This window comes from Sciurus carolinensis, chromosome 1 (genome assembly GCF_902686445.1).
Source record: "Sciurus carolinensis chromosome 1, mSciCar1.2, whole genome shotgun sequence".
Taxonomy (NCBI): domain Eukaryota; kingdom Metazoa; phylum Chordata; class Mammalia; order Rodentia; family Sciuridae; genus Sciurus; species Sciurus carolinensis.
The window spans coordinates 173,692,664-173,709,857 of record NC_062213.1 but is presented as its reverse complement, the minus strand read 5'-3'; the positions used below and the strand labels follow the sequence as shown (position 1 = coordinate 173,709,857).

At 52.2% G+C, this 17,194-nt stretch overlaps 2 protein-coding genes across 5 annotated transcripts in view; both read right to left on the bottom strand.

Annotated features, from left to right (window-relative positions):
• Nucleotides 1-1,243: 1,243 nt before the first annotated feature.
• Kncn (kinocilin) lies at nt 1,244-4,149 on the bottom strand. Its single transcript, XM_047539814.1, has 4 exons — nt 3,999-4,149; nt 2,897-2,965; nt 2,176-2,250; nt 1,244-1,323 (listed from the first exon to the last, which is right to left on the bottom strand). Exons 1-4 carry the CDS (start codon nt 4,147-4,149, stop codon nt 1,244-1,246), a joined length of 375 nt encoding a protein of 124 aa, XP_047395770.1.
• A 5,952-nt stretch (nt 4,150-10,101) lies between these two features.
• Nucleotides 10,102-17,194, bottom strand: part of Mknk1 (MAPK interacting serine/threonine kinase 1) — a 39,800-nt gene continuing 32,707 nt past the window's right edge. For 2 of the 4 annotated variants that reach the window (XM_047519662.1, XM_047519669.1), the window contains 5 exons: nt 16,325-16,420; nt 14,609-14,803; nt 13,819-13,983; nt 12,579-12,622; nt 10,102-11,462 (listed from right to left, as the gene is read on the bottom strand). In XM_047519662.1, the coding sequence (XP_047375618.1) occupies nt 11,228-11,462; nt 12,579-12,622; nt 13,819-13,983; nt 14,609-14,803; nt 16,325-16,420 (735 nt within the window). In that variant the 3' untranslated portion in view covers nt 10,102-11,227. The remainder of the gene's footprint in view (nt 11,463-12,578; nt 12,623-13,818; nt 13,984-14,608; nt 14,804-16,324; nt 16,421-17,194) is intronic. The other 2 variants (XM_047519676.1, XM_047519683.1) reach the window with 2 other exon arrangements.

The window sequence follows — 17,194 nt, the reverse complement described above, 5'->3', positions numbered from 1 at the left end:
CCTCTGCTCTCACTCTCAAGGGGGAGAAATAGACCAGAACCACTGAGAGCCATGGATTGGTTGTGCTGGAAGGAAACCCTGGTACTGTGAAAGTGCAGGGATGTCAGAGGAGGCTTCCAAGAAGAGAAGTCATCTGCATGAATCCTGGAAGAATGTTCCTAGCTTGTCTCCTGCTCCCCAGACAAGGACAGAGGACACTTGAGGTCAAACAATGCTTTTGGTCTAGAGGTGCAGGTGTGCAGGAAGATGGTATCTTTTACCAGGCTATGTGTACCTCAGTCTCCTTGCCCAGGTAGATGGAGCCTTGGGAGTTTTCCCATTAAATTTAAGCCACTAACATTGTTGAACACCTACTCTGTACCCTGGTGCCAAGGACAGGGAAAGGGGCAGTTGGCTTAATGATTGTTTTATGAAAAAGAAGCCTTCAAACCTGCCTGGAGGTGTCAAGAGAGGGACCCAGGCTGATGGAAGAGGATGAGAAGAGCACATGGTTCTCTGAGCTGGGCCTTTAAAGAAGGGAAGTTTTCATAGGCAGAGGGGACAAGAAGCCCTCCAGAGACAAGCCCAGGTTTGAGATGGATGTAGGTTTAGCTCGTCTGGGGAGCAGTGACAGGACAGGGGAGAGGAGGGGCAGCTAGAGGCTTGTCTGCAGCCAGAGCATACAAAACCCTGAATGTGTCTGTCCTTCTGTGAGTCTCTGTCCTCCAGAGACCAGGGGCCTTTTAAGGATATGGCCCTCTCTTGTTAAATGCTGCTCAGAGCCTGTCCCTGAGGAACTGACCAGGAGTTTGATATTCTGAAAGGAATCTGGGCCCATTCTTCCCATCTAGGCTGTGGAGACTGAGGGGCTTGGCTGGGCCCCCAATCTGTGGTTCCTGTGGGCCCGTGGTCAACTTCTGTGGCCAGGATAAAGCAAGGAATTGAGGCATCTCTGGGTGTAGTCGGGGATCCAGTCTCCAGATTCCAGAGAAGCCAGTCAGTAGATCAAAAAGGGAACAAAGCAGAGTTTCAGTCCTGAGAGAGAAGTCAGGGTAAGAGACTGAAACAAGGGAGTCCAGTGGGGCCATCAGAACGCCAGTGGCATCTGGTTTGAAGAGTCTGGGTCAGAGTCAAATGCTGGTCTGCTGTCTCCAGAGCCCGGTTCATTTCTGGGTGAATCTTCTAACCTGGACCCAGGAAGTCTCTGAGATAGGATAGTAGGCAATAAGTGGAGGACAGGGCAGGGGCACTCCTCAGCCCTGGCCTAGCCCTCCTCGGTCCCACGGCCTCCTGGCTTCAGCTTCTCCAGGGTCCTGGTCACAGTGGACAGGCTGCTGCGGGCTCCTGGAGGAGAGACCAGGACAGGGGCTGCCTGAGGACAAATACTCACAAAGCTGTTGGGTCAGAGGAACCCAAAGGGACCTGGGATTGGAGTGCCTCATGACCTCAGGGCAGAGTTGGGATAGATGGGGAGAGAGGGGAGTCCCAGTTTTGCCCAGAGAGGACAGGACAACCCATCAAGAAGACAGCAGCATGGTGTGGGAAAGGCAAGGTTCTGGAGTACTACCTGGCTTGAATTCTGACTCCACCACTTCCTGACTGTGTGACCTTGGACATGTCACTTATTCTTCCTGTGCCTCATTTGTCCCATATATAAAATGAAGCTCACTATAGTAGCTCCCTCACATGGTTCTTGTGAGAATTAAACTAGTTAACACGCAGAGTGCTTTGACAACGTTTGGCATGGGACCTTCTGCTGAGTAAGTACAAGGCATCCTGCCCCTGGTGGTGTAGACTGCAGGCCACTTGGACACACTCCTGCCCTGGGATTTTCCAGTGTGGGAGGGATGGGAAGGGGAGTCAGAAGAGTTGCGGTTTCAGGTATCAGCTCTGAGTGTTGGATTCCACCATGGAGAAGGAAGTGGGAAAACAAACTAGGGTGTGGGACCTAGGGAGAGGAAGGGGCAGTCAGGAGTCCTCTGTCCCAGTGGAGGCCAGGCAGTACAGAGAAGTTCTGAGGCCAAACAAGAGAACATCAGGTCAGCTTGGAACAAGAAGCGTTTGACTGACGTGGAGGACACCTAACTTCGTTCCTTCCCTGGTTGGGGAAGCCCCTCTGCATGCCTCTAAAGGTATCTCCAAAGCCAGGCCAGAGAGGGAAGATGAAAGATGGACTCCAGAATTTCGAAAACTTACCTTCCTTATTTCCATTGGTACTGGATCTTCCCTCCCCATGGTCTGGTCCTGGGTTGGGGTGGATTCTCAGGTTTCCTGAAGGATAAGACCACCCCAATTCCTCTGGTTACTGAGTCATTCCCATATCAAATCAAGCTCAGTTTGGGAAGGAATTCTTCCCGTTGTTCAATAGCCAACCCTGCTGCTGTCTGCTCCACTGCGTTCCTACATACTGCATTATGTATGTCTCCCACATAATCTGAGTTGATATGGATAAGGTTGGAAGCAGTGTTTTTAAAGGAGGTAGCAGATTTTTTAAGGAGGTGGGGGTCCTAGAGAGAACCAGGGATATATAAGGCCCCACAGAGCTGAGGAGTTGGGAGTCTGTACGTAAGTTGCTGAGATGTGGTGGGGACTATTCAGAGGTCCTGAGGGGAGACGGTGTTCTTAGGGGTGTGAGGGGCGGGTATTTAGAGATCTTGATGGCTTTGGGGGAATGGAAAAATCTCTCAAGGAAGATGGACTCCCTAGGTTCAGACACCTTTGTGGCAGGCAGCAGGCTGGTTTCTGCTATACTGTAGTCATGGCGACGCCTGTACAACACACACAGCAACTCCAACACAGCCAGGAGCAGCCTCACACGTGGGCTTGCTCAACCTCCCTGTCGGTCACAGACTTACACACAAAGGGTCTCACACAGTCCTTGGCAGAGTGGTCTGCAGGGAGGGGGAAGGGGACTCACCTATTGCAGGCAGGATGTGCTCCAGGTTGAACCGAGCCTTCAGGAAGGGGTAGGCAAAGATGAGGAGCCCTGAGAAGAGAGACACAGAGGGGTTCTGTGATGGGGAGGGGGCCTGGTTAATGTGAGGTGTGGGAGGATGTGGGTGGGCTGTGAGCCTGGGGGCTGGTTTTTGAGAGTGGTTGGGTGTGTGCGGGAGGAGCCCGAGTGTATAAATGGAAGCTGGTGTGTGTGCACAGGGCAGCTCCCCAACACCCTGCCTAGGTTGAAGGGACAGTGCTATGTGGAGAAGGGGCTACAGTCTGTGAAGGCCACAGGCTCTGCCTCCACCGTGCCAGGCCAAGAACAGGTTACCTTTCTCTCTTCTTAGCTGGCTGGATCTGGGACCACTGACACCAAGACCACAAACTCTCCCTCACCCTCCCCTGTGTTCACCTCACTCTCCCATGTTCACCCCTGGGGGTCCCTCTGCATGCTCCTCCCCACCCAGTCCTGGGGAGAGGTAGCCACAGAGCAGACTCTTCCCTGCCCATTCCCATTCCCTCCCTAGACCAAGTGTCTGTGCTGGAATTTGCAGCTATGGATGCCCAGAGCCCCCAGCCTAGGGCTACAGCTTCTGTTTTAGGCTCAGGGTGGTGGAATAGAGTGAGAGATGGTACTCAGCATCACTGTGGGGATGTCAGTGGGCCTTCCCCAGACAGACAAGTGGACAGAGCTGCTGCTGAGACAAACAGGGAAAGAAAAGGAAACTGTTCAACTGAGCTGTGCTGCTTTGCCAGCCCCCATCAACCCACCACAAACAGGCTGACAAATCCCACCACAAACCCAAGCCAGGGGCACAGAGCCACAGAGCCCGGGGGACAGACCAGAAGGGAGTGTGACGAGCAACCTTCCCACTCCAGTCTCCTCAGTGCCAACAGGAATCCCACCTCGAACCCCCTCTACTCCCTACACCCCTAATGGCTGCCTTGCTCGCACCTCTAGCTCCCATTCTCCCCCACTAATTCCCACGGACCCAGCTTTCCCTGCCATTTCTCCATCACCTAACCAGGCCCCTGATCCCCACAGAATTTCTTCCCCCTACTCTAGTCTAGCTCCTGCTCACCCAGCCCAGCAGCACCGAGGAAGATGCCGCCCACGGCAGCCGCAGCCTTGGACACTGAGACTCCGATGATGATGCTGCCGGCCACCAGACCCAAGGCCACACAGGCCAGCTGCAGGCAGTGGAAGTCTCTGCTGCTGATGGGGGTATCCATGTAGGCCTGCCCAGGGCACTGTCTCCAGCTGGTCCTGGGGGTCTCTTCCTCTTGGGTGTTGGAGCTCTACCTTCAGGGTGGGAGTTTGCAGGCAGTAAGTGTCTGGGCTGGTAATTCTTAAATTTATCCACAATCCTATGCTATGGCTTGTCTAGATGCCCCGAGCTGCATGTTGACCTCACCTTACTTTTACTCCCCTAAAGGCCTCATGAATTGAAGGCCACTCTTGGGACTCCTGCCATGAACACATTTCCCCATAGGCTGCCAGAGTTCTAGGGAGCTGGACCTGACCCATGGGATCCTCCCCTGTCAGCCTCCAACTGGATCCTGGGAGAGCTCAGTCCAAGCTCTCCTGCTCAGGACATCCTGCCCTGGTTCCCTGGTGCCTGCTCAATTGCCACTGAGCCTGGGCCTATTAAAGTTTAAAGCAGTGAGAGGGGTTGGGGTTGGTTCCAGGGACACAGGTTCCTCTGACTGTAGGCAGCTGGGAGGTGCTGGGTTATTCATGAAGATGCAATGTGAGCTGCTGCCTGGGTCCCAGAGGCCCAATGGGAAGTCAGCCCAGATTCCACTGTTGGTTCCTGAGCAGGAAAATAGGCCGATGGCTTCACATGGGATTCAGAAGCCAGGGATGTGAGGACACTCCCTGAACACATGTTCAATTCTCATTCTGTGATCCTCTGCCCTTTGTCTTGGAGGTGCACTTGAGGTCTCTGCATGGAGGCCCAGAGACGGACATGGAAGGAAACCTGGACAAGGCTCCAGAGGCAGGAACTGTGAGTGGGATGGGAGAGGAGAGGGAGTGGTAATCCTCCAAGGCCACTCTCTGCCCTGCCCACACCTTCCTCTTCCCACTTCCTGTCAACCTCCAGACTCCCAGGCAGGATTGAGGGGTCCTGGGTTGAAGATTGGCCTTAAAGAACCCCCTTTTCCTCGGGTGGGGTTGGTACCCACCCCCTTTTAGTTGCCAGTGGGATAAGAGGGTGAGTCTGTCATCTGTCCCCAGCTTTCTAGCCAGGAGCTGACAGGGAAGAGCAATAGCAGTGGTGGGAAGGGGTAGGGCTGGGAAGTGGAATTGGGGGTGGGGGTTGGATGTGAGTGGGACTAGAGTAGAGGCTGGGGCATGGCTGGTATCTTTAGACCTCCTTGCAATATCTAACACTCTTTATGGAGCAGGCACTCTCTAGTCCCAGAATAGGACCTGGCTCTGGTCCCCACATGGGCAGTTCCCAGAGTCCCACCCATTCTGCTTAGAGTCTTGTCACTAGCCCCATTGGCCTCTTTTTGGTCCCTCTTTTTGGTCCCTACCATGTCTGTAGTCTGGGTCAGGCTCAAGATCTGCCTCCACAGCTGCCCATGTCCCCTCTGCTCCCCTTTCCTGTTTTGCCGTCCATCCTCTGTGTCTGCCTGGTCCTTGCTGTCTGGAAAACCTCTCCTTGTCCAGTGGGACCTGCATAGTTGGCCTGCCTCTGTGCAACCTTTCTGGCCAAAACTGAGCCAGTGGACTGCCCACCACCGCCCCACAGCCCCACCTAAAGGGCCTGCTCTCTGTCTTTGTTCTGTCTACATTGTGAACCCTCGAGGGCAAGCTCAGGAGTGAGTTGCACAGAATGCTGTGGCTAGAGGGACCTGGGTTTGGTTTCTGGACATAGGACAGAGTTTAGAGAGGGCTTGTGCCTGTGTGACCACCTTGGGTCTACAAAGAGGAGGGTTCTGAGAGTGAAGTAACCCCTGACTCTCCCAAAAATCTTTCTTTGGAGGGGAGGGGTAACTAAGGCAGCAGGTCAATGGAGCTGAACTTCAGCTGTGGGAGCACACCAGGAAGCCGGAAAGGAGGGTGACCACAGGTCATGGATTGGCCATCAGGCTCTCATGAAGAGGGAGTCCCCTGAGCCAGGTGTTCGCCAGCCATGACTGCCCTGCTAACATCCCCTGTGCCTCCTTCCAGGGTGAGTTCTGATTATTCCTCTAATTAGGCATCAAATGACAGCCCGTGTCTCTGTCACATGTAATTGATCCCCCCCGACTAGTTTCAGGAGGAGCTGCCAAAATAAGTGTCCATGAAGAATGTTCCTGAGAAGTCACACTTTGAGAATCTGAGCCCCTGCCACAATGCTCCAGTCCCCACTCCCCCTTAAGTGTTGGCATTGCTCTGGGCCAGGCAGGGCCTGCCTCCTGTGGTCTAAGGAGGGTGGCTCTCCCACGTCATCAGCAAGGCCATGCTTTCTGCTGCACACTGGGCATGGAGGCCAGCCACTGCACCTCTTCCAGTGAGTGAGCTGGGGTGCAGAGGCTAGGGTCAGGGGTGCCTGTACACTGCCAGTTTCAGATGCCACAGCATTCTGACTTTCAAAAACTGGAAACCAAATACAAATTTAGAGTTTTTCTCTGACATTCTGAATCCCTTAGGACCCAAAAAGAGTCAAGGAAGGGTATGTGGAGGAGGGACAGACATAGGAAGCCCTTTATCAGTTATAGGATCACCCAACCACAAAGTCATCCCAGCTCCATCATGGCATGAATTGGGAAACGAAGACATGGGGAGGCAGAAGAGTTGACCCAGAGTTCTCAATAGAACCTGTGTGTCCAGGTTCCTGCTCAGTTGGGCAGTCCTCTAGCCTGTCTGTCTCCTAATTTTCCATATTGTTTTATTTGAGGTGGGAGGAATTAGCAAACCCATTGTATTAGTCCATTTTCTGTTGCTAAAACAAAATACCTGAGGCTGACAAAGAAAAGTGATTTATTTAGCTCACCATTCTGGAGGTTGAAAGTCCAAGATTGGGTGGCCCCATCCATGATGAGGGCCTCATGGGGGATGGCATCACAGTGGTAGGAATTATGCGTGAGGGTGTGAGATCACATGGTGAGACAAGAAGCCAGAGAGCCAGAGAGCAGGGAGGCCAGGCTTACTCTTTTATACTCTTTTATAACAACCCACTCTCACAAGTAGTAATTCACTCCACAAGACCAACATCAGTCCCTTCTTAGGCCAGCACCCCCAGTGACCTAATTACTAAGGTCACTAAGCCCCATTTCTTAAAGGTCCTATCACCTCCTTACACTGACACGTGGAGGACACATGAACCTTTGGAGGATGTACTGAAACCATATCCAAACTGTAGCACCTTCCATCAGAAGGAAGACTTTGTGGTCAAAAGAACCAGTCAGCATCCTCCCCCTGACAAGAGAACATCATTAAAGGGTTCCTGAACCAGTTACCAATGTAGAGATGGGGGCTTGTCAATTGTTTCCTCAATATGGGTTATGTAATCCCTGAAAAAGAAAATGCACCTTGTCCCTGGGCGATGTGCTTGCAGTGATAGGTAAATAAGATCAAAGGGCAATGCTGAGATGGGAGCCCAAGACCCCAGAGCCCAAGCCCCCTGAGTTCCCTACACCTCCCCAGCACAGAGCCCTCCTGGCAGGAACCTGCGTCCTCCTGCAGCCACAGGACTCAGGGTGAGGCTAGGCCACGGGCACATTGCTAGCTTCCACCACAAGTTCTCTCCCCTTTGTCTCCTGGTGAGGCAAGGGCTGAAAGGTGTCTGCCTGCGCTCTTTCCTTCTCAGTAGCACCAAGACCCAGTGTGGGGTGAAGGTGGGAAGGAAAAGTGGGCAAACAGCCCCAGTTTGGATTGGTTCTGTTTATTTTCCTTAAGGGGTGAGAACCCTGGAAAAGAGTGTGATTAATTCACTGGTCCCCCAGGGGACAGGCAGCTTTCTTGGACCATTCAGAAGCTGAAGTATGGGAAGCAGATTCCAAGGCAACTGCTACCATGGCAACAAGCGTGTCAGCCCTGGGGGGACCTTACTCTCAGCCCCCTCCAGACCTGAAGCAGCTGGAGCACTTGGCATGGGACCAAGGCACTGCTGATTACAGAGCTGGGTTTGGTAAGGGACAGTGAGCCAGGAGGCAGGAGGGGCCCCCAGAGCTCAGGCAGATGCCACATGGAGGCACGGAGGCGTAACCATTCCTGTAGCCAGATGCCCTCAGGCAGGAGTTCTCAAGGTCAGTTGAATTAGGACTGGGGCTGGAGCCAAGGTCCACTAACTGGATTTGTGGAAAGAGGTCTGAGGTCTGAGACACTCCAGCAGGCTGGGACCAGCTCTCTCCTTCTAAGGCCTAGACCAGCATGAGCCCTAAGAGTGGGGGAATTGGTTTCCATCACTGCATGTCCCAAGCTGGAGTGGGGCTCTCTCGACTCCAGAGTCTCCCTTACTGCATCTGCCATATCTGCCTCAGTGCAGCAGAGCCAGGACTTCCCAGGTTCCCCTGTCAATGGTGGCCCAGGCAAGACTAGAACTCAGGGCCTTTGGCATCCTATCACAGTTTTTCCCTGGCACAACAGCTGGATAGGGATTCCAGCCCAGGGGGGCAGAACAGACCATTAGCAGAAGAATCCCACAGAGGGCCAGAGGCTTGTCTTATCTTGAAAGTTCCAGAGGGATGTCCATTCTGCAGAGGTTCCCTGAGCTGAAGGAAGTGGGTCCCCTCACTGGCACCATGAGTTGAATAAATCTGCTCTAGGAGATACCAAAATAACAGAACCAAAACCATCATTAATATTTATGGAGGACCTACAACGTGTACCTCAATACCGCTCGACACTTACCTTGTAATGTTCACAGCCGCATCATGAGCTGAGCTCCCAGACCTACATCTGTAGCTGACTCTCAGAAACTAACTTGCCCAAGGTCCCAGACAGTAAGAAACTGAGTTGGGATTTGAACCCTGGCAGCAAGACCCTGAGTCCAAAGCCTCTCTGGAAGGGATTCTGGGTCTATCATTCCTGCTATACAGTCCTGGAAAAACTAGTTTTCCTCCCTTTTCTTGATTTTTCATGTAAAGTGGAGTAAAAATAATAGTATCTACCTCTTAGGACTGTTAAATAATGCCTGTAAACTTCTGAGAAAGCACCGTTAACTTAGAGTGTACAATGATGTTAGCAAAGCCAAAGTGGGCACGGTATCACTGATGCAGAGCCGTGGGGTGGGCTGTGTGGACTAGGACAGGGAGGCAGGTGGGAGGGCACAGTTCCAGTGCCCAATGTCACTTTCTTGTGGAGTTCACCTGGAAGAGAACTGGCTGGACTGGGGCTCGGGTCTGGGTTCCTAGAGGATCAGATTTTGTAGGTCTGATTTCCCAGCTGGCCTCACTTCTGGTTGATTAAGGGATGTGAAGGTGGTAAGGGTTATCACAAAGGGAAGACCAACACAAAGTGTGTCATCAACCATGTGCAGGCATTCATGGTGTGGGACAGCTGGTAGCCTGGGCCAAGAACTGAAGATTGAAAATTAGGGAATCCTGTCTCCCTCTCTGTTGTCCCTAGGGAGCAGAGCTGTCATCAGCACACAGTCTACTGCCCTGACATTCAGACCTCCCTCTTGTCACCTCCTTGGGACCTATGAAGTCTTTCCCAGTCTGGTCCTGGAATTATTACATGGGGCAATGTACCTGAAAGTCCTCTGCACAGTGTACGTGAAGGCTGTGCGTGGGAGGCACCGCCTTCTGTGCTGCCAACCCTGGCAGGACAAACACAGTCGGGGACAAACAGGCCCTCAACGAAGACTTAGTGATGCTTTAGACAGAAGGGAAATTTGTTCCCATGGGTCGGGTGGTACAGGGACATCTTTTGAAATCTGCTAGTGTGATGGCTGTGGACACCGCCTTGATATCTGGGTGGCGAGTCCCTAAGAAGCACTGCTAGCTTCTTACTCATCTCTGGGTCCCAGCAGAGGTGACCGATAAACGTACAATGAATTTCATTTCCTCATCTAAAAGGAAAGCAGTATCTCGCCTTGTTTTGCAGATGAAACATGGTGTTATAGTTGGAGGTCCTGACCAGGGTGCCTTCTCCCTACTTGGCTGGGCTCAGCCTCAGTGCAGAAGCCCTATCTCCTCAGGTCTGTGGGGGAAGAAAGGACCACCAAGCAGGCCACAGCCTGAGTTTAAAATAGTTTTATTAAAACAAGCACAGTCACAACGTGTGATAGTATCAGTCATGGTGTTGTGTAAACATCTGACACACGCAACCTGTTTTCCTTACGTAACTCCACAGCTTATCTGAAGGCTGCACCTTCATGCTCCCAGGCACCAGGCACTGCATGGCTCAGACCAGGGCAGCGGGGTGGCCTCCCATCTTCACCTGAGGCACAGGGCTCCGTCTAACTGCCCCAGATCTGTGCCATGCTCCATACATGATCTGGGGGACACAGCAGCAGAAGACACTGACACTATCTCTAAGGTGCTCATCACAGTAACAGCTTAAAATCAGTTAGAAGTATAGGGCACAGCTGATTAAAACCCAAGTCCATGGACATTCCACTCTAGAAAATCCCTGGGCTTGCAGTGAGAGTTTAAAGTTCCATGTGGACTGGAACAGCATGGTTAAAAACCCATTTTAAAAAAACGAAATAATACTGACTTTAGCAGCAATCACAAGGAAGAGGATGATAAATGAGGAACATATTTCGGTCACAGCAAAGAAAGATTATGTGCTTCTCCGTGCTGCACACTGGAAGACTGATCTGGCCTCCTGAAAGAGGAAGGCTTTCTCTGCCCTTCCTGAATTGAGGGGGTGGCTTTGCTCAGCCAAGGGAGAAGACCGGCAGGGAGAGGACGTCCGGAGGACGGAGGAAGGTGGAAGGACTGCCAGAGGAGGGTGGCGGTGCAGAGGGGGAGAGGCAGCCTTGGTCAGTGCTTCCTTCTCCAAGCTGGTTCCCTGCAGGCTGCTGCCCCAGCAGCACAGCCCAGTCACAGAGCAGGCTGGATCTGGGATCCGCAGGCCTGTGAGCAGGTGGAGTCCAGCAGAGATGTCCCAGCTGCAGGCGATTATGCAAAGTGACAAGTGATTGCTTTCCTTTTCAAAGACGACCCCTTTGGAAAAAGCTTTTTCCTCAAGGACTCTGGGGAAATGGGGAGGAGGGCATTGGGGGGGCCCTGCAGGGTCTTTGTAAGTGGAAAAAGCCTGACTGGAGCCCCAGAACAGGCCTCTGCCTGCTCTGCAGACATTGGCTTCACAGGTTTCCAGGGGCAATACCTGGACAGGTCGAGGCCTACGAGGTATGACTGGAACTGTTCAGAGTCCTGTAGATGTTGGGCACAGTCCTGTGTCTCCCCTGCGGCCTGCCTGGGCTAGGGCACGCCTGCGGGCCAGGCGAGATTTGGAGGGAGGGGAAAGTTTCATGGAGCAGAGGCCCTCCACCAGTGCCTCTGGCTCTTCAGCCAGTTCATTCTCCTCGTGCTGAGACAGCTGGCGGTTAAGAGCAATGGCTTCAGCTGCAAAGAGGGTCAGGTCCATAGTGCTGCTGTTCCTGTGGGGTGGGGGAAGACACAGAGAAGAGGGGTGCAGAACCTGGAGTCAGCCAGGTCAGCTCTGGGACAGGTCTACTTGACACTGGGTTTCATACTTCTGCCAGATTTTTCTGAGTTGCAGAGGCTACTCTCTCTAAAGCAGTTCTCTCCTGGGTTTGAAATCTTGCTTGACCGAGGCTAGAAAGGGCTTTGAGCTTCAGATACAGTCCTAGCACTGGACAGTCAGAGCAAATGTCTCAGAGCTCCCTCCTTTGCGCCACTGCACACAGCTCTTCTGGAGGCAGAGCCACACACTGTGCACTAAGCTCACCCATCCCCCTCTTCCCTGGCAGGGCAGGGAGTTCCTGGAGCAGATACCTTGCTGTTGATGTTTCGCCACAGCCCAGCTCAGGGCTAGCCTGTGATGGGCACTTTGGGTTGTTGAATAAATCATCTAAAGGGGATTCTCATGAGGTTTGGCACCTGAGGCACCTGGAGACAACTCCACAGAATCAGGCAGGAACCTGGCTGGGCAATAGACTCTTGGGGCAAATGAACTGGCCCACGCAGGGTAATACTTCCCTGTGTAACTCCTAAAAATTGGCCAAGAGACTGCTACCTGAAGGGTTTCCCACATAGCTTAGTCTCTGCTCACTGGGAACAGACCTAGTTGTTAAAAGGTTCTACAAACAGCCCAGGATTACTGTGCAAGGTAGACCTGGGCTGTTTGACATGGTGGCCATTATCACTACTGTCTAGTGTGACAGCTGATCCCTCTGCCTTGCAATGCTCCTCCCTTACTTTAACCAAGAGCAAAAGGACACCTAGTAGAAATAACCCACAGATCAGATCTGTCTATGGACTGTGAACAGTGGTTTCTGGTTAGGTTCAAGTGGTTATGCAAAACAGGATTTTCCCTGCAAACAAAGCAAGGAGGGGCTTAAAGGTGCTAGGGGACAAAAGAAGCAATCTAGGTGAAAGAAGAGCGGAGAGAGACAGCTCTACAGTGGAGGGAGAAGGGCACCTGAGCCTGGAGATGGGTTTCCCATCCCCCGCCTCCATCCCAACATGGCTGAGGGCTTGAAATAAAGTCCAGGTGGAGGAGAGAAGGGCACTGGGTGTGTGGGAGCATTTACCTCTGGAGGACTTGCGGCGTGGGGAGTCCCCTTTCTGGAGCTTGCTAGAATGGGAAGGACAGATTGTGGGTAAGCACTGCTCCCTCTTTCCAAGAGCTGCCCCACCCAAGCTAGCAGAGTGGGCAGGTCACTAAAGGCTGTCAGTCCAGCACAGGACTTGTCACTGCTTACCTGCAGGGCCAGGCCTTCAGAGGAGAGGACAAAAGGCTGTACTCTGAAGCCACAGCGCCTCTGCATGCACAGCCTTCTCCTCTTGACAATATCCTCACTGCCCTCTGAGACCTGGCTCAAGGGTCACTTCCTCTGTGAAACAGTTCCTGTTTCCCAACACCTCCCCATCCTAGTCCCAAGCAGAGGTGGGGTCTTGTCCCTTTGTGCCTCTAGCACTTTCCCCAAGTATTCCTCACATTGTCCCTTTCTCCCTCTCTCCACTAGACCATGAGGACAGGCTGGGCCTCACTCCTTTCTAGCCTGTGGTGGGTGTTCACTATTGGGTGACTGGGAATTAGGCACTGAGCTACTCTTGGACTGGGTCCTCATCTGTGACACAGGCAGGCAACACTTGCCTATTTCCACTGGCAGAGTGATTAAGGCCAGCGAGGGCCTGGCAGATCAAGGAGACATAGTAACTTGCAGGAGGGTCTGACAGACTCTTCAGAGCAGTGGAAGTCAGGTATTGTGACTAACCAAGGAGGATTTTAAAAAATGCTTTCCAGTTAGGACTTGGATCCTCAGCATACGGAAAACACCATTTGCCTTCCTGGCCCCCAGCACCCAGAGCTCCAGGCCCTGAGGAGAATCACGCAGCCTCAGGGCAGCCACATAAGCTGCAGGAAAGCCAGGTCTTGCTTGCTTCTGGGTGCTCTAAGTCAATGGTGTTTTTGTACAAGAGGAGGTACTGCAGGCCCTGAATGACAATACCAGGTTGCTCCTGGTCTGGGAGCTTTTGCCAATAGTGGGAGGCATGGCCTAGTCCCCCAGAGGGCTCTGTTGGGATTTAGTCTGTGGCTAAGGTTAGAGCCAAGTCTATGTTGTGCCAGGGGCTGGCCCGGGGGCTAAGGAGGAGTTGGTTCACTGTGTGCTCAAGCACTGAAGCTCCTGTACCACCTCACTTCAGCTGGGGACAGTCATCCGGGATGGGGGTCTTCACTAGCTGGTATGAGAGCTTTTTCATGGCCAAGCTGCTGTGTGGCATGACCTGGAGAGGTGACACACCACCCCTCTCCCTGGAGTCACTCACCCCCTGCACCCATGGGTGTTGCAGAACTTGGGCGGCACTGAGTCTCTGCTTTGCATCTCGAACCAGAAGCTTGGAGATGAGGTCTTTCGCCTCATTGGAGATGTGAGCCCAGTCCTTGTCAGGAAACTCATACTTGCCTTCCTGGATGCTCTCAAACAGCTTGTTCTAGGTAAAGAAGATTCCTCCTGAGGCCACACTGGCCAGGGGATGGGCAGGATGGTCTGTCACGGAGTCAATCATCCTGACTCTAATTGACCTCAGCTGCTACTCATGGCTTGGGGATGCCACAGTCATGGCACCTTCCCAGAACCCCAATTCTCCCCTAAATCACCAAACAATGTGGAATGCCCTTGGTCACTGGGATGGCTGGAGGTGTGAAGAGTGGGGAATATCACCTATAGAACAAAGCCCAAATTCTCGGCCCTTCAGAGAGGGTGCTCTGTGAACTGGCTCCTGGTGACCTCCCAGGTCTCGTCTCCCACCACCATCAACCTCCTCCCCTCGTCCCTGCAGCTGTTTCATGCTTCCATGGCATTGCCTGTGCTGTTCTTCCTTCTTATATTTCTTGGCCTTCTTTCCCTGGGCAAAACTAATCCTTTTAGGGTCTGCTCAGGCATGATCCTCTCCAACAACTCTCCCCCAAACTCCTAGCTGGGCTGGGTGCCTGACTATCTACTTCACCTCCTGGCTGCCCTGACAGAGGGCACTATAAACCCCTTCCAGATCAGGAACAATCTCCCAGCCTAGTGAGCCCCAGCAGGGTATGTGCTGTGGCCCTGGTCACACTCACCTGGCAAACCCTGCACACCTCTCCCCGGTCCCAGCCACAGTCAGCCCCACAGTGACCTACAAAGGGCGGGTAGCCACTCAGCATGATGTAGAGGACCACGCCCAGGCTCCAGAGGTCACAGCGCTTGTCATAGAAAGTGGCCTCGTCCCTGAAGACCTCCACCACCTCAGGGGCCATGTACTCTGCAGAGCCGCACTGTGGGGGCCAGGGTTGGGGAGGAGATGGCAGAGAAGAGAGTTGGATGAGTTCCAGGGAGAGAGGATGGCAAAGTGTAGAATGTAACTTGAGTAAGAGGATGGAAGGATGGAGTGACAGCAGGAGCTTATCAGGAAAGCCAGAGGGCTCAGCTGATAACATCAAGGCACTCAGAAGCTTAAACTGAGCCCGCCCTGCCCCATGGTCCACATGACCAGATCGTAAGTCTCCTTCTTATCTTTTCTAGTTCTTCTCCAGTGGGCAAAGATCTTGACCAAAAATTCCCAGGAGGCTATCCCTGACTTAGTTCTCCATTTAAATGCCTGGGAGGGAGACTTATAGAGATCTGGCTCCAACCAGCAAGGATTTCTTAAAGTGATTCTTGTCCAGTTTCCCAGCTAACTTGGAGCAAGGAAGAGTAAGGCTTTAGAATTAAGAGATCATCAAAGCTAGTCTGATGACAAGTTCAATTCCCTTGTCCCTACCATTTACAGATGGGAGAGGCAAGGCCCAGAATAGGTCAGGGAGTTCAGCAGTGGCCCACCCAGGCCCAGGATCCAGGACTTCTCCCTCCTATCCCTGCATAGAAAACTGCTGAGAAGGAGAAAGCATTCTTTTTGCTCCCCTCTTCATTATTTCAGGCTGAGAGCAGCCCTCACTCCCATCCCACAAAACTAATTTGATTAGAAGATGGTAAGTGCTCTTGAGAAAGGATATTTTCTTTGTTATTGGCAATTAGAGTTAATGACTTTGAGAACGAGGAAGTCCTGTGTGTTAAAAAGCTAATACAGAAACATTAGTAATAGTGTTGCTTAGCGTAAGAACAATATAGGCATATTTAAAGGCATGTCTTATAAAAAAAGGCTATTAGGAAAATTCACTTATGAAGCATGCAAATCTCAAAAGAGTCATCCTAATTATAGTGCGTCAAGCATGTACAAGATATGTCTTAGGAAGAAGCAGCTTCCATCTGGGCATGAAATGTGAAGTGGGAGAAGCAACAGGATAATTCAGCCAAGCAATCCTACATGTGTGTGGCCTGGAACCTCACAGTTCCCACCAGAGAGACTACTGGCTTTCTTCCATGGGCAGTGAAGCGGGAGCGGGAGACAGCTCCCATCCTCCACCACAAGTGGGGTGTGTGACTTCAGCAAAGGGAATGAACCCTCAGAGGCATTCACTTCACATGTGCAACAGGGCCAGGCTGGGAATAGTGTTTGTTTTCACCTGGGACAAGAGTCACAGCCTGTGTTTATGGAGACAATTTGTTTCTTCCTTAATAGAGAGGGCCCACCCCAAGCTAAAACTCCAATCAAAGTCAGTTTCATTAACAAGGGTGTAGGGGGCAGGCTTGGGAGCTACAAATGGGCACAGAGACAAAGGACAACTCAGGCCTGAAAGGCTACAGACACTTGATTTTCCTTCTTTAGCTCTCTGTCTGGATGCCACAACTTTGAATCAGGCACACTCCACAAACACAGTGCCCAGCAGGAAGGGCACAGGGTACTTGGCCATACGTACAGGGGTGGTCAGCTCTGGTGTGGTTATGGGTGTGCAGGAATTGTTCAGTTTCACCCCACTACCCAAGTCAAAGTCACAAATTTTCACCGGAGACACCTGCAAAGGAAAAAAAGATACCAGAGATTAGAGATCTAAGAAGCCAGCGGGCATGAGGAGAACAGCATGACCACATGGATGCAGGGATCGTATAGCTGTCACCCTGCAGCTCGGCTCTGTCTACCAGGTCATATTTACTCTGCTCGGGTTAACCAGGAGTCAGTCACCTCAGGGTTTTGTTCAGGGTGTGCTCTTCCCTATGCTCTCTTCTTACTTCCTGACTAAGAGAAAAATGGGTGAACTCTATGATGTCAGATTGCCATGAACTCAGAATAAAAAAATAGAGCTCCTGCTGGCAAACAATGGCATACGTGGCAGGACAGAAGCCAGGGAAGTTAATATGTATTTCTAAAGACAGTCGCCTTGTAGCTCACTCAGTGGAGGGCAGGGGAGCTTGGAGTCAAACCCTTGTCCATCTCAGGTGGCTTAGGGTGACCAACCTGTCCTGGTTTGCTTGCTTGGACTTTTGTCCATTAAGCACATGAAATCCTGGGAAAATGGTGATGCCATCGGTGGCATCAACTAGGCAGGTAACTGCACCAGAAGTGGATGCTGTACCTGAGACAAGAGGGTGACTTGTGTCTGCAGCACATGTGAGATGGCCAGTGCAGTGGAGGAGGAGGACAGCACAGTGAGCGAGCGGAAAATGCTGGTGAATGCGGCTCCTCCACTCCCCTGCTGTCTCAACTTTTTCTGTCCTTCCTTCCATCCCTTTTCCCCTCCCTTTCTTTCATTCTCTTTTCTTTTTCACTTAGCCTCTCTCTTTTTTTTTAC